The sequence below is a fragment of the Ambystoma mexicanum genome, chromosome 2q (genome assembly GCF_040938575.1).
Source record: "Ambystoma mexicanum isolate Mex_15411 chromosome 2q, UKY_AmexF1_1, whole genome shotgun sequence".
Lineage (NCBI taxonomy): Eukaryota > Metazoa > Chordata > Amphibia > Caudata > Ambystomatidae > Ambystoma > Ambystoma mexicanum.
The window spans coordinates 1,361,444,009-1,361,470,848 of NC_090924.1; the positions used below are offsets into that span (position 1 = coordinate 1,361,444,009).

The window sequence follows — 26,840 nt, forward strand, 5'->3', positions numbered from 1 at the left end:
CCACCACTAAATTATTACCATAAAAATCCGGCCTTAAGAGTTGACCACATACGGAGAAGAAACAAATGTTGCCAGGTTAGGTTTGGAGATTTGGGGTTGGTTCATGACTTGCATAGAAAATACTTTTCCAATTTGCAAGTATGGTATTTCTTTTCAAATTTTCAGAGAACGCATTTAAATCTGGAGTATTCCAAGCATTTAAAGGTTTCGGTCTAATCTTTCCCCCACCCCATGGGAACTACATTATCCAAGGATGTTTGGAATGCTTTGTGATAGCCTTCAACCAATTAATTTGTTGAAAGGCAAAGCTCAAGAGATTGTAAGCTAGAAGCAATAGCTTCTTCAACAGTGGGTAAAGAATATGAGGAAAATTATGAATGCTACTGGTTCGTCATTTTTGTTGGCCATGAAGCAAAACCGTAGATATTGGTAGAGTAAATGGAATTAAAAAATGGTCTGACCAATATCGATATTGGAGTGCCACATTTCAAGAGTAAAGATAACTAAACCCAACACATTTCCTACAGCATGCATAGAGGATAAAACATGTTTTAATTTGATAGTTTGCATCCAAGAATCAAAAAGAGACTGGATCCAGGGTGCAAAATCTGGGCTCGCCTCAAGTCATTGGTTAGTGATATTTGGGTTACATGTGTTAAAATCGTGGCAAAAATGGCTGTGGACACAAAATATTGCGGCAAAAAGGCTGTGGTTTTGCCGCCGCAATCCATGTAAAGGATGCGGGGGACACCCCTGCAACGCCTGGACCCATTATACGATTGAAGGGGAGCAGGGTACACCCCCGCAGCACCCGCTCCTCTTAAATGGTGTAATGGGGTACACCTTTAATGGGTCAAAACACAGCATTTTGCTGCAATTTTTTGTAATGGCAACATATTTGCTGTGATTTTATCACTGCATACCAATATTTGACTCTAGGCAAGTAAAAAGAATTGCATGCTATACTTATGTATAGAATTGAGGTGGCAAGTAACTTTATGGCTGGCTATTAGCTTGACACTTGAATATTTGCTTCTGGTTGTTACATCCCAAGGAAGATTAACTAATAGATCAAGTTTGAAAAGTCACAGCATCACTTAATAAGCTTGTAAATTCATCTACAAATGTAGTACATGACCCAAATGGAAGACAGACGTGGGTTTGTGGAATGACAATTGCCATGTATAATTTTGCATTTCAAAGTATTCCTAAAGATAACAGCAAGGCCGCTTCCTCCCTTTCCAATTCTATCCATATGTAGAATTAAATAATCTTGAGGTAAAATCTCATCAATACATGGGGAAGAGTAACTATGAAATTAAGAACAGTACATCCAGATTATGTTGCTGAATCGCATCTTGAATTTCAATAGAATGTGCAATAGCAGATCTGCTGTTCAGCAATGAGGGCATAATTGAAATGTATTTACATATGTTAAATGTCAAAGGTATTCAACGGAATTGGTCCTCAGGCAGATCTGCAAACAAGTAGGCGGGGTGGGTTAGTAAGGTGAAGAGGGAGTAGGATAGTGAGAAAAGTGGTGTCCTGTTGGCAGCTTTAGTTCGGTTTACACCGTGCACTGAGCTTTGGTGCGAATATCGGATCGATGTCAGTCCTTGTGTGCTGTTGGTGCGGCTTATGTGTTTGTGGTATCAGTGTGGTTAAGAGCGTCAGCTTGCTGTACGAGAGGTGGTTGTGTGAGTTGAGTATGCAGAAATTGAGCTTTTCTGGTTAGTGGGCGATGTGTCTTGCAGCTAACCTTCGCAGTATGCGAAATGTCTAGATTTGATAATACTGTATGGTGGGGAGAGGCCTAGGTCTCACAATACACTACGTTTCACAATACAATGGACAAAGATGTAGGCCACACCTAGATTTCAGTGTCCTGCAAGTGGTGGAGAGGCCTAGGTTTCATAATACATTGTGTTTCACCATATAGTAGGCAAAGATGGAGGTTATACCTAGATGTGAGAGTCCTGGATAGTGGGTGAGAGTCCTGTATAGTGGGAGAAACGCCTAGGAGCCACAATCAGTGAATTTCAACATGTGATAGACAGACGGAGGCTACGCCTAGATATTAGAGTCCCATCACTGGGAGAGAGGCCCAGGTTTCATAATGCATTAACGTTTCACCATACAATAGACTGACATGGAGGCTACACCAAAGAATCAATTGCCCATTATGTTTAAAACGTTTTAAGGAGGCAGATGTCAGAGTTTTGAAGATAAAAATTATAGGACAAAGAGTTGTATCATGTGTAGTTCTGACACCAAGGGTCTCTGAAAAATGTATTAGTTTAGCTCAATTTTCTACAACAGGGATATAAGAGGCAAGTAAATGGAAGTGGCCCTGGACTTACGACCCTTTGCTACACGCCCCGGCATAAGTACGACCGAACATCCAAGAAAATAAACAAACAGTGTGATGTATGACAGTCACCGCTGCAGTGCATAAGTCTCGTGTTTCAGTCCAGCTCCTCCATCTGCAGATAGGATTGGCTGCAACGGATCTCGGCGATTATTGCAACCCAGTTTACCGCGCCAGACGAAAATGCAGACTTTTTCATTTTTTAGACTCCCTTTTCATAGACTTTATGGTGGGGGCGGGGGGGGGAAACCCCGCAATCCCCCATACCTCTCCCAACATTATTTACTTTACCCCATCCCCACATATATATTCTGAGAAATGTGAGTAAAAAATAATAATAATAAAGCCGGCATTTTCACGCGGCGCAGTAAACCCGGCGTAGTAATTGTATGATTCCGCTGCAACTGTTATGTACGTCCAAACCAAAAGCAGCGCAGACCTCCGATTCCTCAAGGCTTCAAGGCAGATTGCATGATGTATCACATGACAGTAACTGAGGCGGCACATAGTCAATAAGGAGACTTCTGTTAGTATTGGATTCTGTGAACTTGCTTTCTCATTACAAGCCTAAGACTAGAGGTCCCACAACGAAAATTGAACACCATGACTGTATGTAAATCTCCCAAACGAAAAGTGATGTGTTGACATGTATGGTGTTTGACCACAGATTCAGACAGACAGTTGACATTACATGCCCACTGAAAATCTATAAACAGTTTTGTAGAGGGTTGAATCCCGACAGCTTTTGCACATTTAGGGTGAGCAGGGAATATCTCCATCGCCCCCATGCGTCTGGTCTGGGTGCTATATTGTGTGGTACATACACTAGCTACACAGCTGTCATATGGTATACAACAGAAGCATATGTAGTGGCCATTTTAAGTTATTTTACTGCCTCATGCTTCTGGGAGCCACACTCGGTGACACAAACATCAGTAGAACGTTTACAGGTCATTGTGGGGTTTTTGTACTACCCTATGCTTCTGGATGCAATACCATATCACACATATGCCAGCAGATTAATTAGGGGTCATTTGTAGGCCATTTGTACTTATCCATGCTTCGAATTATACTATGTAGCTCATAGATGTTTCTAACTGCTATACTATAAAAGCACATACAGCAGCTGCACCACTAAGGACAATTGGTTTCATACTGCTGGGCAAGGCGGCCCCACGAAATGGGCTTGCTGCTTATTGTATTTTATAACGTCTTCAAAACACTTACATTTCTGCTCAATTCATTACCAACCTTCTAGCTTCTCTCATGCTTCCTTGCTACTTGCATTCGCAACATCTTTAGTGTATGCTTTTCAAACCTCTGTGCATCGTGTTCAAATCTCAAATCTATTCTCAAGTCAGTGCCTCCCTACATTTTGCTCCGTCTCCAAAATATTTCAATCATTTTTGCCATTTTACAATCCCGGACCATTCATTCTTTCTGCCCTATTCCAATGGAATGACCTACCTTCCATTTGCCCCAGGTACACCCATCTCCCACACTTCACAATGTTTGCCAGAAACTTCAATTCCATCTTTCTGTGTGTAAATGCAGCCATGTACCTTCTCTGTCCCATCACTGTTGCCATTTTCAGACTTTTGCTAGCTTTTGAATTTGCATTTCTGTTTCATTATCAGTGCTTTGAATAAAAGGGGTAAGACATTTGAATAAATATAATTGCACCAACATTTATCTTGGATTTTAAACCGGCAAAATCTTCATTAAAATCGAGAACCACTCACTTTGTGTGCCAAGTATATACTACAAAACCACCCTATACATTCCTTTACTGTAACGCTGTCAACCCTACACAAATCTAAGACACCACCTTGAACTCAGACGCATTCAGTAAAATAATTCTGCCTAGCCTCGGACTGCGGCCCACTCTATTGGCCCTTGCCTGCAGTAAAGCGTGCCTCTTAACGGAGTATAGCACACGTGATGATTCATCCAGTTGCCAGTTACCCATATGGCTCTTTTTGAGGTCAAGTGGGTCCGACTCCTGATATCAAAAAATCACCAGTTATGATGCGGTTGGTACTCCAACACCACTAGTACAAAGGTTGCTGAAATACAACGGCACTAGTACCAACGTCGCTGGTAGAACTCTGGCTGGGTAACTGATTCATCTCGGAACGAATTGCACAACAATGTCATAAGAAGCAATGAATTGAAGTTGATTTCAAAATATGGGCCGTTCAAATTAATTTTTTCTAAGCATTAATTTAACCCAAATGTATACATAATAAAGGCAATTAACATCTGAAAAATGGTTTAACAACTATTCTAGAAGATAGATACACAGTTCTATAACTACAGACTAAAATACAGATAGTTCTCATTATAGCGTAATCACAGATAAAGAAGGATTTCTTGAAGAGCGTTACAGAAAATAATAAAGCTCAAAAGGGCCTTAGATGATGTGGTCTACTATGAGGTCAACAAGGCTTTTGACCTAATCCCACACAGAAGAGCCAGAGGGAAGCTAAGTAGCCTCAGTTTGGTTCTCATGGTGGTAAAAAAAGAAATGGAGATAAAGTGAGATTGAAAATACAGTATATTATGAAGAGGGGAGCGACAACTATACTACAAAATCATAATTAGGCACCATAATGTTCCATGCCTTTAAAGAAGCTTTGAGAGGTACTGGAAGTGACAACATTTTTGTACATATGGGATTTATATAGTGCAAGCCTAGCTAGACGCAAAGTAAAAAAAGAAAAAAGTAAAAGGGGAACAGTGGGAAAAACCAGGAAGTGGGTGGGAGAGGTGTGGGGGGTGAGGGAGCAGCCTTCAGGGTGAGGAGTGTCAAACTACGTGACGTTCCTTAAAGAACAGGGTCTTCAGGTCCTTCCCAGCAGGCAAGCAAGATGGGGCCATTCAATGAGATTCTAAATGTTCTTCCAGGGTCAGGGTGAGTAGCAGGGTAAGGTCTGCATTACGTTTCTTTCCTTCTTACATAGTTATAATTGTTTCTTTATAACGCGCTTAATACCAGAGAGTGGTTTCTAAGCGCGGGATTGGGATTCAAACCTGTGTTGCGCTGTGTGGTTTTGCTTCCAAGACAAACACGTTGCCCCTGAACTTAGTTGCCAAAGTTGTGGCATTTGACAATGTAGAGGCCTCAAGTGATGTAGAGTTTTTCATCCAGATAGGATGGAACTTTTGCTGTAGCTTTGTATGTGGTGCGAAGGTTCTGGCGTGGGTAACCAGTGTAGAGCCTCAGGGTTGGGATAATAGTTGTATTTCTCCAATCCTGTGGGCAGAATAAGGCCAAACCAGCCTCCTAGAGTCAAATCAGACAAGGAACCAATCAGGCAGCAGTATACAAACAGCTCATGAAACGTGCGTTCCTGCAAGGCCTTTGCCGTGGCAGTCGACACAGTCTTCCGTATCGTGGGCCTCCCCGAGGCACCAGAGGCAGGCGTCGTGCGAGTCCGTGACCGACATCTTGGACCCACAGTTCCCGCAGTTCTTGAAGCCAGGACGCGGGGTTGAAGATGAGAAAGACATCGCCACGAACAGAGCTTCACAACAAACCGAACAGGTTCAACGAACCGAGAATTGAAAACAGCAAACTCCAACGAGTCGAGGCGTACCGAGATTCACGAAGCGAACTCGTTCGCGGAAAAAACGCAACTAAGGCTATGGGCGTCGTGCGTCCTACTTATCACATCGGGTGACGTCGGCCGTCGGAGGAGGTCCTCGGGGACGCCGCATCGACGCAGGAGCCAAAGATTTTCCGAAGCAGCACAGCTGTGGACATTACCTGACATAGATATGGAATACGTCGGAGGACCCAATCCCCTCGAACCAGCCTCCTAGAGTCAAATCAGGCAAGGAACCAATCAGGCAGCAGTAAACAAACAGCTCATGAAACGTAACCAGGCCGCAGCACACACTGGGTGGAGAGATGCTTAGACAGACAGAAGGCCAGACGTGACATCGCACCCAGAGGTCCCCACTAGGAGAGGTGAGAAACTGAGCTGTAGGGTGTGGCAGCCAGAGCCTGAACAGAGTACCTCGGCGAGCTGATGAAGAGCCCCAGAGAAAGAACTGACCATAAGCACCTGCATCAAGCAAACAGGAACCAGGAAAAGACACCCACTATCACAGAGTCCAGTTGATTAGTCTTGTCAGTGGCTCTGCAGTGAAACGAGACGCGCGGCCGGGGGGGGGGGGAACGTGGGGTGGCACACGCCCACCCCCCACAGCTCTCGCGCGGCCCCGGGGGACCCCCCCCCCCCCCCACAGCTCTCGCGCGGCCCCGGGGGACCGGACCCCCACCCCCCCCCCCCCACAGCTCTCGCGCGGCCCCGGGGGGGGGGGGGGGGGGGCACACGCCCGCAGCCCCGGGGGGGGGGGGGCACACGCCCACCCCCCCCCCCCACAGCTCTCGCGCGGCCCCGGGGGGGGCACACGCCCACCCCCCCCCCCCCCCCCACAGCTCTCGCGCGGCCCCGGGGGGGGGGGCACACGCCCCCCCCCCCCCCCCCCCCCACAGCTCTCGCGCGGCCCCGGGGGGGGGGGGGCACACGCCCCCCCCCCCCCCCACAGCTCTCGCACGGCCCCGGGGGGGGGGCACACGCCCACCCCCCCCCCCCACAGCTCTCGCGCGGCCCCGGGGGGGGGGGGGCACACGACCACCCCCCCCCCCCCCCACAGCTCTCGCGCGGCCCCGGGGGGGGGGCACACGCCCGCGGCCCAGGTTTGGGGGGGCACACGCCCACCCCCACGGCTCACGCGCAGCCCGGGTTGGGGGGGGCACACACCCACGGGCAGCTCACGCGTGGTTGGGGGGGCAGCTCACGCGTGGTTGGGGGGGCAGCTCACGCGTGGTTGGGGGGGCAGCTCACGCGTGGTTGGGGGGGCAGCTCACGCGTGGTTGGGGGGGCAGCTCACGCGTGGTTGGGGGGGCAGCTCACGCGTGGTTGGGGGGGCAGCTCACGCGTGGTTGGGGGGGCAGCTCACGCGTGGTTGGGGGGGCAGCTCACGCGTGGTTGGGGGGGCAGCTCACGCGTGGTTGGGGGGGCAGCTCACGCGTGGTTGGGGGGGCAGCTCACGCGTGGTTGGGGGGGCAGCTCACGCGTGGTTGGGGGGGCAGCTCACGCGTGGTTGGGGGGGCAGCTCACGCCACGCGTGGTTGGGGGGGCAGCTCACGCGTGGTTGGGGGGGCAGCTCACGCGTGGTTGGGGGGGGCAGCTCACGCGTGGTTGGGGGGGCAGCTCACGCGTGGTTGGGGGGGCAGCTCACGCGTGGTTGGGGGGGCAGCTCACGCGTGGTTGGGGGGGGCAGCTCACGCGTGGTTGGGGGGGCAGCCTCACGCGTGGTTGGGGGGGCAGCTCACGCGTGGTTGGGGGGGCAGCTCACGCGTGGTTGGGGGGGCAGCTCACGCGTGGTTGGGGGGCAGCTCACGCGTGGTTGGGGGGGCAGCTCACGCGTGGTTGGGGGGCAGCTCACGCGTGGTTGGGGGGCAGCTCACGCGTGGTTGGGGGGGCAGCTCACGCGTGGTTGGGGGGGCAGCTCACGCGTGGTTGGGGGGGCAGCTCACGCGTGGTTGGGGGGCAGCTCACGCGTGGTTGGGGGGGCAGCTCACGCGTGGTTGGGGGGGCAGCTCACGCGTGGTTGGGGGGGCAGCTCACGCGTGGTTGGGGGGGCAGCTCACGCGTGGTTGGGGGGGCAGCTCACGCGTGGTTGGGGGGCAGCTCACGCGTGGTTGGGGGGCAGCTCACGCGTGGTTGGGGGGCAGCTCACGCGTGGTTGGGGGGCAGCTCACGCGTGGTTGGGGGGGCAGCTCCACGCGTGGTTGGGGGGGCAGCTCACGCGTGGTTGGGGGGGCAGCTCACGCGTGGTTGGGGGGGCAGCTCACGCGTGGTTGGGGGGCAGCTCACGCGTGGTTGGGGGGGCAGCTCACGCGTGGTTGGGGGGCAGCTCACGCGTGGTTGGGGGGGCAGCTCACGCGTGGTTGGGGGGGCAGCTCACGCGTGGTTGGGGGGGCAGCTCACGCGTGGTTGGGGGGGCAGCTCACGCGTGGTTGGGGGGGCAGCTCACGCGTGGTTGGGGGGCAGCTCACGCGTGGTTGGGGGGGCAGCTCACGCGTGGTTGGGGGGCAGCTCACGCGTGGTTGGGGGGGCAGCTCACGCGTGGTTGGGGGGGCAGCTCACGCGTGGTTGGGGGGCAGCTCACGCGTGGTTGGGGGGGCAGCTCACGCGTGGTTGGGGGGGCAGCTCACGCGTGGTTGGGGGGCAGCTCACGCGTGGTTGGGGGGGCAGCTCACGCGTGGTTGGGGGGCAGCTCACGCGTGGTTGGGGGGGCAGCTCACGCGTGGTTGGGGGGCAGCTCACGCGTGGTTGGGGGGGCAGCTCACGCGTGGTTGGGGGGGCAGCTCACGCGTGGTTGGGGGGGCAGCTCACGCGTGGTTGGGGGGGCAGCTCACGCGTGGTTGGGGGGGCAGCTCACGCGTGGTTGGGGGGGCAGCTCACGCGTGGTTGGGGGGGCAGCTCACGCGTGGTTGGGGGGGCAGCTCACGCGTGGTTGGGGGGGCAGCTCACGCGCAGCCCGGTGGTTGGGGGGGCAGCTCACGCGCAGCCCGGTGGTTGGGGGGGGGCAGCTCACGCGCAGCCCGGTGGTTGGGGGGGCAGCTCACGCGCAGCCCGGTGGTTGGGGGGGGCAGCTCACGCGCAGCCCGGTGGTTGGGGGGGGGCAGCTCACGCGCAGCCCGGTGGTTGGGGGGGGGCAGCTCACGCGCAGCCCGGTGGTTGGGGGGGGCAGCTCACGCGCAGCCCGGTGGTTGGGGGGGCAGCTCACGCGCAGCCCGGTGGTTGGGGGGGGGCAGCTCACGCGCAGCCCGGGTGGTTGGGGGGGGCAGCTCACGCGCAGCCCGGTGGTGGGGGGGGCAGCTCACGCGTGGTTGGGGGGGCAGCTCACGCGCAGCCCGGTGGGTTGGGGGGGGGGCAGCTCACGCGCAGCCCGGTGGTTGGGGGGGGGGCAGCTCACGCGCAGCCCGGTGGTTGGGGGGGGGGGCAGCTCACGCGCAGCCCGGTGGTTGGGGGGGCAGCTCACGCGCAGCCCGGTGGTTGGGGGGGGCAGCTCACGCGCAGCCCGGTGGTTGGGGGGGCAGCTCACGCGCAGCCCGGTGGTTGGGGGGGCAGCTCACGCGCAGCCCGGTGGTGGGGGGGGCAGCTCACGCGCAGCCCGGTGGTGGGGGGGGCAGCTCACGCGCAGCCCGGTGGTGGGGGGGGCAGCTCACGCGCAGCCCGGTGGTGGGGGGCAGCTCACACGCAGCCCGGTGGTGGGGGGGGCAGCTCACACGCAGCCCGGTGGTTGGGGGGGGCAGCTCACGCGCAGCCCGGTGGTTGGGGGGGGGCAGCTCCACGCGCAGCCCGGTGGTTGGGGGGGGGCAGCTCACGCGCAGCCCGGTGGTTGGGGGGGGCAGCTCACGCGCAGCCCGGTGGTTGGGGGGGGGGGCAGCTCACGCACAGCCCAGTGGTTGGGGGGGGGCAGCTCACGCGCAGCCCGGTGGTTGGGGGGGGGGGGGGGGGGGGGGGGGGCAACTCACGCGCAGCCCGGTGGTTGGGGGGGGGGGGGGCAGCTCACGCGCAGCCCGGTGGTGGGGGGGGGCAGCTCACGCGCAGCCCGGTGGGGGGGGGGGGGGGCAGCTCACGCGCAGCCCGGTGGGGGGGGGGGGGGGCAGCTCACGCGCAGCCCGGTGGTTGGGGGGGGGGGGCAGCTCACGCGCAGCCCGGTGGGGGGGGGGGGGGGGGGGCAGCTCACGCGCAGCCCGGTGGTGGGGGGGGGGGGGGGGGCAGCTCACACGCAGCCCGGTGGTTGGGGGGGGGCAGCTCACGCGCAGCCCGGTGGTTGGGGGGGGGGCAGCTCACGCGCAGCCCGGTGGTTGGGGGGGGGGGCAGCTCACGCGCAGCCCGGTGGTTGGTTGGGGGGGGGGGGCAGCTCACACGCAGCCCGGTGTCCCACAGCCTTCTTTACCATCGACACAAAATTGTGCCCTATAACTAAGTTTGAAGCACGTGCATGATTAAATCATACAAATGAAGCAAAAACAATGAAACTAGAGACAAATACAGTAAAACGTATCCAGTGTTCACCATTTTCTGCCAACTCACGCAGGGATCTAAATATGTATACAAGCAGCTCCTGGGCATCATGCATCACCCAGCAAGCAGGCTCTACCACAGGGATGCTATAACCCTGAAGAATTCTGATAATATTACTTACAATAACACATTCTCAGATGGCGGTAGTATTCCCACAAAGGGTGTACAATAGCATAAAGGTGAGAGCAAGAAGTGAGCCAGTTTATGCGGGTGTAAAATGTTTTTACAACATAGGACATATACCACTGACAAAAAGAACATGTATACAAGTGACTTACAAAAAAGTAACATTAACCTAAGGGGACAAGGGCTGCAAACTAAAAAGGAGTACTAATTAAATATACAAGATTACATTATTAAGAGGCGGGGGGGGGGGTCAGGTAGGGACTAGGATGGGGGAGAAGGCAAAGGGAGCTCCCTCTTTAGCAAGTAAGAGTTGTTTAAGCTGAGCTTTAAAGAGATCCACACTTGGGCTGGCTTGGATTGTTATGCCTAGTGGGTTCCAGTGGAGCAAGCGAGAAGAGGCTCAGGGTGGTGGTTATGCGATGTTGAGGTTGAGTGCAGATGAGGATCAGAGGGAAGGAGATGGTTAGTAAACCAACAGGTACTAAGGAGCAAAACAATTGATAACCTGAAGGAACCTGGAAGAAAATAAAAGTGATTGCACATGGAAAGCAAACCAGCATGTTATCAGTAGGTAGACGTAGGAGAGGATATGGGTAGATTGTAGAGAGCGCAGTTAGCAAAGTTGATTACTTTAATACGAGCAGCAGAGGCAGCAATGAATTGCTGCAGCAAGTAGGTCGCGCTCAAAGAGGACCCCAAGATTGCAATACTTGGGAGGGAGAAGAAGGTGGTCATGCAGGAAGGAGATTGGGGAGGGGAGGGAAAGGATGGCAATGGGAGAGGAGGGAAGGGATGGCAATGGAAGCTGAGAGAATGAGGACTTACATTTCTGAAGAAGAGTTAAGCATGAGGCAGCGGCGAGCCATCCAGTGATGAACTGCAGCAAACAGTTTGTAAGCTGTTCCGAGATGGCTAGTTTGAAGGAGAGAAAGAAGAAAATAGTTGTGTCATCAGCATAAAAGGCGATGGTGAAAGCCAAAGGCTGAGATAAGACTTTAGAGGGCATAGGTAGAGGGTGAAATAGCAAAGCTGAAAAGACTGAACCTTGGGGGATGCGATCCAGGCAAGAGTCGATTTGCAAACCCCAGGACCACAGAGGCTGCGGTAGAGAGGGGAGTGTTTGTCAGTGTCAAAAGCTGCAGAAAGGTCCAAAGTGGTGAGCATAGAAGAGTTGGAGCAGTGAGGATTAGAGAGAAAGTTGGAGACATGCATGTGTGTAGTCTCAGTGGAGTGTTTATTAAGGAAGAATGATTGAAGTGGATCACCAAGGACATTATCAAAAAGGCAATTAGTAATCCAGCTGAAGATATGGGCAATAGTTTGCTGGAAAGCTTGGGTCAGCAGAGGGGGTTCATAAGGGTTAGACAATTGCAGATTTGAAGGAGGCAGGGAAGGATCTAGTGGAGCCAGAGGAGTTAAAGAGCTCAGTGAGATAAGGGCAAGTGATTGAGACCAAGCCTTTGACCATTTGGCAAGAAAAGAGGGGAGGGTGGGTGGGGGGGCAATCAACAGGTGTGCAAAATGGGTTGGGACTGCAAAGGATGGGTGCCATTCAATAGGAGCGGTAGGGGAAGCTCTCCAGACAAGGTGTGTGTCGGGCCTTTTTCTTTTTTTCGCTTTACGCACAGAAATCTTGTCACTACAGTCCTTTTAATTCTTTCTTGCATACAGCTTACACAGGCCATTTATGGCAGCAGCCCCATAGATCATGGAATTCACAGGTGATAGCCTGGCCAGCAGCAGCTTGCAAATACACCCTTTACTTTAGCAATCCACACAGTTCCCTGAAAGAAACAACTAGGACAAGTACTGGTCTGCTTATTTCTTCAACACACTCCTCTGATATTTCTAAAAAGATAATACTGTCTGAGTAATGTGAAAAGGAATGTGTTTTGTTCACTTTGCTCATCTGCCTGCATTTTGAATCATGAACATGCTTTTCACATTGTTTTAGGACACACGTAGTATTGTGCAAAATGAAAATGGTCTTAAACTATGGCTTCTTTTTTGCTTAATTTTCCACCGTTTTAATCAGCTTTAACATAGGCAGCGCAGCTGCAGCAGAACGGGCATGTCATACTTTGATGTTTTAGGAGACCCTGCCAGCAAGTAGTAGTTGGGCATATATGAGAAGGAAAAGCTTTCAGTTTTCTATATGAAAATGTGTTTTTTTTTTAGTCTTATGATTGCATGAGTTTGCGGCCAGTCCTGAAAGAGCAAAGTACCTAGTGGAGAGCAAGGAATAGCTGGGCATACGGCCTGCACTTAGTTTATCTCCTTTTCTGGCCACTCACCCACCAAAAATCAGGTTTAATGGATGCAGGTTGAAGCAGTGCTATATACATTTTCAGTAGCACATGTTGTACAGGTACCTCACAACAGTACTACTATATATATATATATATATATATATATATAGGCAAAGTAGCCTAATTTATCAGCAGACCTGCTATACACATGTCATGGCACAATGCCAATTATTCACAGCAGGGTTGACCACATTTCTTATCAGGACAATGTTTTGGGACAGTACCTAAAATGCTAAAGAGCTGCTGTAATGACAAAGCACGAACATGTGCTGGCATTTTCTGAACAGCGTCTTAGCTCGTCCCACCTGTATCACTACAAAATACTGAATGCCATTATTGCGAGGAAGAAAATTGTGCATGAAAAATAACGATTTTCCCCCATAAAATAGATGGGGCGCAGAGGTGAATCTGAGTGGGGGAGGGGTCTACCCCTGTATGAAAAATACAGAAGAAAAGTTGGATTATATGCAAGATTTTCAACCTAACAGTAAAGAATTGCATATTTTCACATAGATCCTTTCCACCATCCTCCTGAACTGGTGTGAGGCACACTAGCATACAGTGTGAGAAGATGGCACTGCTGTCAAACATCAATCCCTCCTACTTGGTCTTGCCCTTTTCAAAACTTCTGCTTCTCCCATGTCCGATTACTGAGTCCCCACTGCCAGAAATCTAGCACATTTGAAAAGCCTCATTATGAATCTCCTAACTCACGAAGGATAATCCAAATAGTTCAAACAGGCTGAGGGCTTTTGACAAGCCAATCATGTCGAGCAAGCCTCACATGGCACTGCCAGTGCCCTAGCCCTATGTGCCTTTCCGAGTCAACAGCGTGTTTGGAAAGATAACTCAGTGGGTCAATATTCCTGCTGCAGAGATCATTGTATAACCTGTTAGTTCAAATCTTGTGGATATGCAAGCTAATGTGTCAGTTTCAGGGGCATGTGTTTAAGATTCATGTACTATTCAATTGAAACAGAGCTGATTTAGCTTTCGATTTATCAAAAGGACTACTAAACGATCAGTTATTCAAAACAGACATTTAATCAGAACACACACCTCGCATCAGGGCTGCGACACCGGTAATGGCTCAGAAGTAGAAAACACATGTAATGTTATGGTGCATTTTTACAGAGCCTCATATACCATTAGTAGGATCTTAAAGCGTTGTGGGTTGAACGCCCTTGGGGCCCGCAGTCCAGGTGAGTGAAGACAGTAGGGTAGCATATAGTGCTTGGGTGCACTTGGTACAGCCAGAGTGGTTTGTGCAGGGTTGGCTGCATTCTAATGCTAGGTGTGATGCAGTGCAGCGGTTGTGGGAGATCAGTGTAATGTGTGCAACAAGGTGGCTGGTCTCAGAGTCTGCATTCTGGCTGCCGTGGGGCTTGTGTAAGAGGTTATGTGTGCAGCTAAACAGATTTGTTTTGTGGGGTATATAGATGCATTTTAACAGACTGTTGGTGTTCAGGGAGTAGCGTAGGAATGTGTGCCGGTAGGCCAAAATTGATTGAGTGGTGTAGCTGCGTTCTATTGTTTGTTGGTGTAAAGTGGAGAGCGAGCATATTGGTAGGAATGGGTGTCTGCAAGTACCTGTAGGAGACCCACGTGCCTGATTACTCAGAGCTCGATGAGTCAGCTTGTGTCTGTCCTGGTAGTTCGTGGTAGAAGATTTCCGAGAGAGAGACACAATAGCTGGTGCTGAATACGTTGCGTTAGCCAGGTTGGACTGTATTTTCCAGAGGCTCTATCAGTGGGCCCGTTTTCTGGGTCTCTGGTCTTAGTTTATGGCAGGAGGCTGGGTGGTTCCCGACAGGTTTGTGGTTTTCGTATGATATGGCTGCTCTGTTGCAGGTAAATTCTCTGGAGAGTCCCACCCGGCATAGTCATTAAGGAGTACTTGGCCTTGGTAAGGCAGTGATGCCTTATTTGATCAGACATAGCCTTCTGTGCCAGATAAGTGGCAAGATATAATCCACCTGTGATGTTTAAATCATAAGTGCTATGAGGCTCAGGCGTGTTGACTCTCTAATTGATACCTGGAATGCTAGGGATTCACAAGGCTTTATAGGGGACAGGGCCAGATGTCAACTAGATGGCGTATAGGCCATTTTTGGTCAAGCTGTGGTGTCTATAGGCCACAGCTGCTTGGCCTAGAGCCTGTCAGTTTCTAGGGTTGATGCCCCAACAGTTCCTATTTTCAGAGGCAATGTCAAAAGTGAGTCGAGTATGGCTCTAGCCTCTTCTCATGCACAGGTGGAGATGAAGATGAAGCTTTGAGAAGAGTGGCAGGACAAGGGGTGACCCAGAGGGTCTGCTGCTGGATAGTAATTTGAGAAACTCACTCATGATGGGGTCAAAGGAAAGAAGGATGGTGCTACTGGGGCGGGGGAGTAGTGATCTAGAGGAAGCAGTGGTGGGTCGGGTGTGAGGTCCTGTTCAGTGCTGCAATGTGGCAGTATTGGGAGAGGGAGTCGCAGAGCATTTGCGTTCACATGAGCGAGGCAGTGGTGCAGAGTGGCTTCACAAATTCCGAGATGATGCTGTGAAGATCTTTGCTCAGGATTCTTTCATTGTAGTAGGCCTTTTTGGCCTTCAGATCTCAGATTTGTAGTTACGATGATGGTGGGCGAGCATGAATTTGTTAAGAGGGGTATTGGATGTTCCCCATTTGCACACGGGGGAGTGGTTTATGGCTTTGAAAGTCTTCAGTGAACCATTTGGGGATAGGTCCATTGCGGGTGGGAGCGAGCAGGAAGGGGTAAGGAGGTGTGCGTTGTAGCCAGGTCAGGTGCCTTTACCATGTTCCAGCATTTGTGAACGTGCAGCGGGACACGCCAGGGCTTGGGTGGTGGGGCCAGAGTGCAGACAGAGAAATATAAGGCTGAGTTGTCTGACCAGATAAGGGGGGTGGGGGGAGTTTGGGGCTGGACACCAAGACATGGTTGCAGGAGCTGAAGATTACATCATGGGTGTGGCCTGTGGTGTGCCGGGATAGGTCGAGTGCGTCTAAGCTGTCAACCAGGTGTTGTCTCATGAGGTTATTGGGCCCATCAAACCAGATATGAAAATTCCCCCAGTATCATGAGCGCCAAGGGGTTGACTAGAGTGGTAGCCAGGGAGTCACAGGGATTGTTGGCAAAATGTCTGTCATATTCCCAGAGGCCTGTAGATGAGGGGGAAGCTGTGTGAGGGAGTGGGCACCAGGGCAAGTCTGACCAGTAGGGATTCACAGTTAGCTGTGCATGGCTTAGGTGAGCGAGATGGAGATGTGCGGTGTGTGGCGGGGGAGGGAGGTCAATGCAGCCAGAACAGCCGGGATGACTGAACCTGACCGAAGGGAGGTGGGTATGGTTAGGGTCCGGGATAATGTATGAGGGGAGAGGTAAGGCAAAAGAGTTGAGGGCTGGTCTTTTTCCCTCAGAATGATGAGATTAGGTGTGAGAGAGGGTAGGTGGGTCGGAGGGGGCAAAGAGGTGGCTTGGTTGCCGCAGTGTACCTGTCAGATTGGAATTACCAGTCATGTTCATGTGGGGGAGCATTGCAGCAGGTGGGAGGGAGGGAGGGTTCAGCTTTAGGTACGGAGTGCTTAGGACAGTATCCAGTCATTTTTTTTACAGGAATTCTGCCGACAAAAAAAGCTCCATCAAATGATATGGGCAGGGGACCGTAAAGGAGGCAGGGGCCTGGGATAGGGGATTACTGTAGGGAACAAGGGTTGGGGGGGGGGGTTGGCCTGAAATCAGTGAGGTTTTTTTCCCCCCGGCAGAATTCCAGCGAAGTAAAGTACTTCGGGAGAATTGCTGTCGAAAAAAAGAGGATAGAATCCTTAGGACAGAGGTATCGGGGTCGAGCAGGGCACCAGTCTAGTGAATGCACAAACACCTGGAGGGAGGGAGTGCCATAGATTGGGTGGGGGGGGGGGGCACAGTAGTAGATGCAGTAGCACCTAGGTTTGAGACACCTGGATAGAGGGTGAGGCACCAAAGGATGGGGTACAGCAGTGAAAGCAAAACACCCAGATTCGAGACAGCAGTAAATTGGGATACACCTAGATTTCAGACACCTGGATAGATGTGATAACCAGACTTGTGACACCTGGACAGAGGGAGAACACACCCAAAATGGGGGCAACAGTAGTGAAAGCAATAACACCTAGATTTGAGACTGCAGTAATACTTTATATCTGAGGGACCAGAGTGAGGTGCACCCAGAATAAGGGCAACAGTGAATGCATAACACCTAGATTTGAGACAGTAGTAAATGTAGTACACAGAGATGCCTAGATTAGAGACAGTAATAAATACCTGGATTTGAGACACCTGGATGGATGGGAAGCACCTAAAATGGCAAGACAGTAGTGAATGCAAACACCTGGAAAACTACAATTGTGTACGGGCTATGGCCGACTAACAATATGCCAAGATGCGGCTAGGTGAATTTTGGACTTAAGCCTTGAACAAGGCTGGCATGTGAACAGAGCTGCACTTTGCCTCGGGGCCCTTTGCCGTAGGGTGCTGCCCTAGTATGATGACTTATGGGGGTGCAGGGAACCAATTACGGGTACGATAAAGGAGGAGGCAACCAGGAAGCGGGACCGAGCAAGGAGAAGTGACTACGGCACACTGCGCATAGCATTTACAGTGTTGAAAGGCAAATGGCCAAGTCAACTTTCTGTGCTTAAGATCAGGCACTCAGGGGCAGAGGTGGAGACTTACCAAACAAGGAAGTCGCTACAGTTCGAAATAATCTCATGAGGGCTGATATACTTGCAATGGCTCAGACCACACACATATATCAGGGCCACTATACCTGTAATGGCTCAGAACAAGCACATCGCCTGAGGGCTGCAATCCATATAATGGCTCAGAACACACATCTCATCTGGGCTCTTATACTTGTAATGCAAACAGTGCTGGTAAAACATCTGCATTCGAACAAGTGCATATGGTGAGATAAACCTCTAACTCTGTAATACCCAGCCTAATGGCCAAAAAAACGTTTTCACACATCTAAAAAGGAGTACCCAATGGTAAAGCTGCACTAGATTTGTAAATGGAAAAGGCATTTTCAGCTTTTTGAATATTTATTGGTGCCATGTCAAAAGGCAAAAAGGAGAGGAAGAGCAACTCTGAACCCAAGCAATACATGAGAACATAGAACGTATTAGACCATCCACTGTACTTGGTATTGTCTCACCTTGTGGTGCCATGTTCTATGAATATGTAACTTCTGTAAATGTAAACTTTGTAACTAAGATGTAAACCTACTTGCTCTCATGCGCCCTGCTACCTCAGGGTTTGGTGCGCACAACTAATAAAATAAACAAAACAGGAATTCTAGCAACAGGAAGAGAGACCAATGAGCTACACAAGAGAGCAACAAAGAAGTTTAGAAGGGAAACCAGTAAATAGGACACACACAAAAAAAAAAAATAGGAGTGTGGGATAGGGCAAAAAATAAAACAGTAAAAAAAAAAAAAAACACTTAACAGCAGTCTGGGAGAGCTGGAAACAGAAAATTCAGACTAGAAAGGCAGGTCAATAACATAAGAGGTGCAGTGCAAGAAAGATAAATCAAAAGGAGTAGGAATCACAATAGAGAACATGAAAAACAGATATAGCCAGAGTAATACCATGAGGGAGGAAGAGGAGTTATATCAAGGGATACAGCACAATGGAGGAGGGAAACAGCAATAATAGAATGCAGATATGGGAAGACTGACAAGAGAAACAGACCTCAAAATCTGGCATAGCGGCTCTTAGTGTGAGAGGCAGAACATTAGAAAGTGAGACAGAGGGGGGCGGGGGGGGGGGGGAGAGAGATGGAGCAAAAACATGGAATGGCTGTCAAGCAGGTGGTGCCAGTAAGCAACAGTAGGCCCAAGAAGTAAAGACGTGATGCTGGTTGAGTGAGGAGCTTGATTTATGATGTAACTAGCTGGCAACTGTAGTAGTTCTTGAGTTTTAGTGTCCAAGTATAATGAAGATGAAGCTGGGTAGTACGCATCGACAAATTCTTTTGTCACTAATGTTTTAGTACCGTTTTATTTTTACACACAAATTGGATAGTTGTCAAGACAGTTTTCCTCTCTTGCGAAGGAGGAAACTCATTTTTACTCTTGAAATTGGATTTGCACCCCAATTCTAAAATGTTGGAGTAAAACACTCTCATGCCAATATCCTTTATGGAGCACTGGGCAGGGGAGAAGAAGTAGAGCGTAGAAGCTGTGGGGGGGGGTGGACAGAAGGGGAGAGGATGTTGTGAGCATCATAAATGTATTGAGATTTTAGAGAAAATGTAGCGAGCAGAGTATTCAGAGGAGGTAATGTGTATGGCTTGGGAAGTGTTAGCATAAATTGGAGGGTAGACTAAAGTTTGTGGGGGTGATTGAGAAGGGAGATTAGGTTTGTGATGTGGGAGGATTGGGCAGAGTACAGTGCAGAGGTGCAGACAGCAAGCGAATGTTTGAAGGCTAGGTGTCCAGGTTATGGTAATAGACTTTTATACTCATATCATCACCGAAGTATTTTCAGAGCACCTTAATATCTAAATGTGTTCTAATGCCCCTTTATACCTGCAACATTAACTGTGCGCGTTTGGGAATATGTATATCTGTGTGGCATCCGTTAGCATGGGGATTCAAAAGTAGCTTCTGGGGATTCAAAAGTAGCTTCTGGGGATTCAAAAGTAGCTTCTGGTGGCTCTTTGGTGTCAATGTTACTAGGCTTTTCTAGGCTACAACCAGAAGTTAAATAGCTTTCGGCTCCTGGCAACTTCATCCCAGCCGTTACAAAATTCAACTTGATATCCAGCTTTGACCTGTGCTAACTCAGCACTTACGTCCCATAACCTGGCGGCAACAATTCCACTTTCAAGCTACTAACCAGCCATCTCCACCTCAATTCTATACATATGCACAGCACACCCATTTCGTATGATATGGCACTTATAACATGCCTGTACACAAGTGTTTCTAGGCGCCAGAGTCTTACTCACCAAGAGTCAAATATCACTAGCCAATGACTAGTGGCGAGTGCACATTTTGCACCCTGCCGTAACACAAACCATAGGAAAAGAGATGCCATGGCTTCCTGACGGAAAGAACAGGGAGGCCCATAACCTCCTCAGAGAAGAGACCTAGAGCCAGTAACTTTCTTGTGAAAATCATTGGTTCAATAACGTCTCACAGAGACAATATGCATAGTGCACACAGAATAAATAAACAGAGCCTCAACTTGGACTGAAAGCATGAAGACCCAAGAGGAATAAAATGCATTTTCGGATCATATTTTGATTACTTCATGGCTTATATTTTGGGGGATTTCTTTTTACAGGTACTATTGTTCATTTTTTCTTTGGGTGTTCAATAACTTCTGATTACATATAATCCTGTTTTGTTAACTGCAATCCACGCGTTTTACTGGATTGTATTAGGATTTTATTGCTGGAGAAACAGCTTCAGTATACATGCAACATTTTCTGGTATTTTGGATTTTAACTTTTGACGACCAATTGCGGATGTGGCCCCTTATTCATACCACCCAAAATCAAGCTGCACATTTCTGTAGGATTTATTTTAGATTTTAAAGTTGGAAAATTGTTCAACCCTCTGAGTGGCTTAGTGGCCCAGCCACGTCCCCATCACAGTTGCACCATAAAGTCACTAAATCACCACCAAAATCACATCAATATTTACATTACAACTATGTCACAACCACAGTAGCATCTTGATCATATGATGGTAATGTCATCAACAAAAATCACTAACAAAGTTCTATTCAATGAAAGGTGTTTGGGTGAGGTCAAATCAGGTGCAGGAGGACCAAAAGATCAGAGAGGAGTTTGCAGCCGGTGGAACAGGAGGGAACTGCGGTCTTTGGAGCGAGTGATGGTAAGGTGTTAGTTTTGAAAGCGGTACCAATTTTGTTGTACTTCTGTGTGACAGTATATGTAAGAAATGGAGAGGAGGTTAAGGAGCAATCAGGCATAGGAGGAATGAGACATGAAAAGCCGGCAAAAAGCCCAGTGGAAGAGTAGGGAACCAGGACTCGCTTAATTCATTCGCCCCTCGCATTGTCGAGCATTTGTTTCATTTAGGTTTTAGGAGGGGCGTGTAACATTTACAGTTCCCAGAGCCCAACTTATTTCAGTTTTTCAAGTGCCCACTAGGTGGTAGCAAACCGACAGTGGCTTGACTTGCAGAAGACAAATGAAGGCCTTTATCAGCCAGCTGAGCGCTATTGACTTTTACTGATTCAGCTGAGGGAGAGGAGTAGTGGTCAAGTATTTAGAGGGGCACAAGAATGCCTGTGTACGGACTGTGTGGTGTATTTTGTAAACTCCGACTCCAAAAACATGTGCCCGGTTTTGGAGGGTAAAACGGTCTTGGCTCAGATGTATTAAAAAGCCTTACCTTTACCAGCTTCTTTCACAGAGAACTGGACTAGCATTCCGAATAAGTGGAAGCTTTGTTTTAAAAAAGAATATACACACCGATGCTGCACTTTTTCACACAATACATGCATAGCCCAAGTGGCAGCAAGACAACTGTGTCTTGCACTGTTGGTACAGTAATCTGCATTTTAGGTCCCCTTTACTACGGTGGTGGAAGGCATGCCAACATCGGCACAGGCAGGATGTGGCTGAATAGCATATCATATCCCCCATCCACTGGCGTCAGAAATATTGGCACTATGAAAAGATGGGTGCAGTCATATGTGCAAACCCAGTTAGACTCCCTTAAGAGCACACTGGCGATTTGCAAAAATGAATCCAATTTCGGTCATGCCTTTCCGAGACTCTCGGAAGACCATCTCTACTCATGCCATGGGCTTGACATTATATTCCCTGATAAATTCAGGGTACTGCAAACTGCCAGACTCGGCAGGCATTGCTATACATGGAGATTTCCTGTAGCTTAAAGTTAGATGCTGCTGACAAGCAGTCACACGTTATTGCCCCTTGCTTAACTGGTAGCCCCGACAATAGAACCCCTGGCAAGCAGGCAGCTGAAGATGCAGCCGTTTTAAACTAGTTGTCATGGTCATAAGCAGTTCAGATAAACTAGTGGGTACGTGCATTAACAGCCCCTAAATACCATGCAAACCAGCCACTATCTACCTTTGCACCTGTAAAATGTCAGTACTACAAATGGACTCTCCAGAAGGACATGTAGATGTCCACCTTAGCAGACGATGCAAGCTGGTATTCCTGTATATTAGTAGGCTACTGCAAACAGTTAACCATGCACATTAACAGCCCCTGCATGCTGACATTTCTGGTCCCAAAGACAAGTTATGCATAATAATCATCAAGGTGCAAGAAATCAATAAAATCATGTCAGAAGACCGCAAATAAATAACAATACAAGTTTGATTTTTAGTGTGTATGGCTGTGTAAAATATTCTCGAGTATATTAAAAGGCACATTAACAACGCTGCATAGTTCTCAACACACTAAGCAGCAGGTTTCTAATCAAAAAGAAAACGGTCATCCTCATGGGTCGAATGCATAGATTAAGTTACTAGACCTGCTTTGCCTGGGAACAAGAGGGAGGGGGGGGGGGGGGAAGCAAGAATACGACCCAAAAGGTCATCAGCAGAGCGGAAAAGTACAACAAGAGGGCAGGTTACCCCCTGCTTAGGTTACCTATAAAGTCCCCAAGGGAGAAAGCCAGATAATGCTGCATCCCTTGGGCCTCCACATTCGTCAGCAAGCTGGATCGTTTGAGAGTAGGGAGTATTGGTTATGGAGGTGGGTGCCCTCTTCAAGGTTGATTGCAAGAGTACAGGGACCACCCTTAGACTCAGAGCTCCAATTCCCTTCGTTTTATTCTGATAAAACAAAGGGAATCTACGGTTGCTGTCGGAGGAGTTATTGACGACCTTGAAACAAGTCATCCAAGTACTTACTTTTGCCCTACATACCTAGTAACTAGTCATTATTTCTAAAGGGGACCGAGTTAGAGTACTACAACAACATTTTTGCAAATCATTTTCCAAAACCACATATACAGGACTTAATTTATTTATACATAGAGGAACAATGCTCTTTTGATCACATAAGAACGTACAATAGATACGAAATCAGATTTGGGGGGAGGGGGGGTGGGAGCAGTTGGCTTCTTACAATGGAGTGAGTTAAAGTGACATTCTGACCATGTGGGGGGAGGGGGAGGGGGGGCGGATAAATGGACAGTCACCAGGTACAATACATAGGTGGACATAAATAGATTAAGGACAACCAACATTAGACAAGTGAAGTATGTACTGCAACTCGAGTTGGAAATTAAATTATATATTTTCCTAACAGAATTTAAGCATCGAACACATTCCGAAATAAGAATGATGCAAAAACCAATGTCAGATTTATTGAAGAATAGGGTAAGGAACCAACATAGTGGTTTGAAAATTGGTTAAGAGAGATCCAAATGAGTTTTTGATTAATTCATATTTTGCTTCCCCCCCCTCACTTTTCTTTAGAATGAATAAAGATTACTACGATTGCCTTGAAAAGATTTTGCCGAAACATGTGCTGGCAAACTCTACAACGCATTGTTTTTTGCCAAAATGAGAAAAAAAAAAAAACAACACACAACTAAATACTAATGTATAGGCCTACCTGGTATTTAATAGACTTCATGTCACATATACATCAATTACTGATCTGAATGTCTTGATAAAATTGACAAGGGACAGTCTTGAATGATGCACTATTTATTTTTGTGGTGAGAGTGCTAAGAGATATACCATTATACATTTCCATTGATTAAGTGGACATGAGACACTGTGTCAAGTAAACCCAGGGAGCATTCGCACCACCATATAATTAGATTTATTGGGTAATACGATTAACCTCAACAACATGGTACAATACATTGTATAATTTAAAAAATGCTGAATTACCCAAAAACACAATTTCAGTATAATTTCATGAAGCTATTTGTCAATAAAAAATAAAATCAAAAATTCATATTAAACCTTAATGGAACAATGAATTTGCAAAAAAATATATTACAGAAAAATGTCAATAATAAATGACCAATTAATACAACTAGCTGAAACATATACCTTAACCCGGAAGACAATCTCTATTGTCATTTACATATCCCATTAGTTAAGTTCAATTAACTCAAATATCCGAAGTCACAACCCCTCCCAAACATCTGTCGCACACATATTTCAAATCAAGCCAGTTTAAACTATGGAAAAAGTGCTTTAGTCAACTCGGTTGAAGAATGGGACATTCAAGTACAAGGTGTTTGGCTGTTTCTAGCATATTCTGCAGAATCTACAATCTGACTCCACAATTTCAATTTTGTTATTCCCAGTAGGATTTCTTTAGTCAATATCAAATTCCAACAGCAAGAAATCTCCACTTACTGCTTTACTAGGATAGATAAAAGGGGGGCTAAGGTACCCATGTTCTTATGTGATCCTGCAAAACGAGACTAAGAAGAATAGCTAAGCATTTGTTCCGTCAATCCTGTCCCAGATTCCCAAACGCTTTTTAGTAAGTAGAAGCTCTACCCAACGGGCCAATTTCTAGCAACAGACCATCACAACAAGTACAAAGGGATTTTACCAGACAAGTGGAGCTCTCATTCTGTCTGCAAATTATCACTTCATTTCATCCTTCATTTAGATCCTAGTAGAGAGTATCCATCTCTGCATTCATAACAGACAGGCTTGTAGAACATACATGCTTTATTATTCCAGATAGTTCAATTAAACCTTTAGATGAATCATAAGACAAGGAGACTCCCATTAGTCACTACAGGCTCAGCCCCGACTTACACATCCACGGACACTCAACATTCTCAAAGCCTTGTATGAAATATGCGAGTCACCAAAGTTCTACCTTCACTCACGATGGACAGCACTGCAGGACATGTACACCAGCCGAGTTTGGGTAGATGCATTTGACTTACAACACCCACAGACAAGACCTACACTTAACATTCACGCAACTACAAATACTACCAGGGAGATGAAAGAATACATGCAATGGTCAGCACAATTTTTAATAGCTTGGCGAACAAGTACAGAAGACCGCCACAGATAAAGTCCCCACCAAAAACCAGAATACCATATCTGCCCATGCACCCAACACAAAAGAAGGACCAGGTCGAAGGAGGAGGGTGCATGTTATCAAAACTGTCACAGATCATCCTCACTGTGGAGACACAAACAACTTACGCTGGGTTTGCCACACCCAGGAAAACATCCTCACAAAACACCCTTAGGTCATTCTCACCTAGAAGTCCCGCAAACTCAAGCATCCTGGCCTGGCACAGCACAAAAGGACAATTCAAGTGGGCATTATGGAACCAACTAAGTTCCAAAAATATAGGATGTGCCTAATCAATTTTCTATAGCAAACGTGTACAGCCCTCCACTCAAAACACTGAGAGAATCAGTCACTACATTGACTCTCACAGTAACACAGCACAGTCTTATTGGGCACATTGCAAGGTAGAAAGACTCTTGTTCATACAACAGGCATCAGTAATAATAAAGGACAAGTTAGACCCTTGATACAGTAAATGTATAACAGCCTCTTTTCGCACAGACTTGCCCTAGCAGTTAAGCGGCATGTAAAAACATTTGTACATGAAACGCTAGAGCTTAGGCTGCAAGTGTTGTAAATAGGGTGCTCAGATAAAACAAACTCATCCAAATCAAATAACAAACTACATTAAACCTTGCATAGCATCCACCATGTTTGCAAATACAAGTTAACAACTATACCATATAGGTTTAACAACACGGACATCATTACATGTGATACTCTGAAGAAGAAAAAAAACTCCTTCTCTGCTACTAGTTCACATCAATAAGGCACATGGACAACCATAATAGAAACCGTGCATACAATTCTTCTGGTTGTAACCAACGCTAGCACAACACAATCTCTAAATTGTAGCTAAAAAAATAAAAACGCAATAGTAAAATAATGGCCAAAACTGTATGATAGATCCAGTAATGTGCTTAATTATGCTTTTCTGCACACAAAGCGAAAATCAGTTCCTCAACCCCAATGCCACTAACACTTTCAGTATACTACTTTTCCAAAGTTGTTTTCAGAAGATTCCGTCACATTTTCAACCACAACAACCAAGTTCTTCCCTGCATGTACCTTTAGAGCGTCTCATTAATTTTTGTGTTTCTGATATCAAGTTATTCACAAGTTTGCACGCACGCAGGCACCCCCCTAAACTGCTTTTCGAAAAGTTCAAGTCACCCATACATGTTTAGAAGTTCCCCACAAAATGTTTCTGTCTGTAATTCCATCACGTTTCCTCACTATATGGGGGGAAAACCTGTGCCCCACACACAGTGCCTGCAGAATGGCAGGCGGGACAAGAACTGAAACACATGACAATTAACCCCTTCTTCCGGATGATGCAAAAAACTCAAAGAAAAAAGCAAAATCATACCACCCATCAGTGTACCATCTATCGACATATTTCAAAAACAAGTCACAAGAGATTGGAGAAAATCAAGTTTGGCTACTCGAAGAACAGCAACATAAAACCTCATGAATTTAAATTGATCAGAGCCTATACGTAGATGAATCATTAACAAAAGAGGAGGAATTAGAATGGATCACACACAACACAAAAAGTTCCTCACTAACCCACATCCTCTTATACCATATTTTTATACGCTACCGAAAGTTCACAAGGATCTACACAAACCACCAGAGAGGCCCATAGTTGCAGGTATGAACAGTATTCTAGAACCGTTGGGAAAATATATTGACTATTTCTTACAACCCTTAATCCAAAAAACAAGCACATACATTAAGGACTCTACTCATTTTTTTGCAACAACTGAGAACAATTCCATTTAATCCCAACCACATCTGTTTCACCGTAGACCTCAAGGGTCTTTATACCTCCATCCCGCACGACTTGGATAG

The 26,840-nt window shown here is 48.2% G+C and overlaps 1 protein-coding gene across 4 annotated transcripts in view; it reads right to left on the reverse strand.

Annotated features, from left to right (window-relative positions):
- The window catches only part of ABHD5 (abhydrolase domain containing 5, lysophosphatidic acid acyltransferase), a 349,392-nt gene that overhangs the window by 305,232 nt on the left and 17,320 nt on the right, over positions 1-26,840 (reverse strand). For 2 of the 4 annotated variants that reach the window (XM_069648830.1, XM_069648831.1), the window contains exon 2: positions 11,434-11,520. The exons of the other annotated variants lie outside the window; for them this stretch is intronic. In XM_069648830.1, the coding sequence (XP_069504931.1) occupies positions 11,434-11,520 (87 nt within the window). The remainder of the gene's footprint in view (positions 1-11,433; positions 11,521-26,840) is intronic. 4 annotated transcript variants of the gene reach the window in all.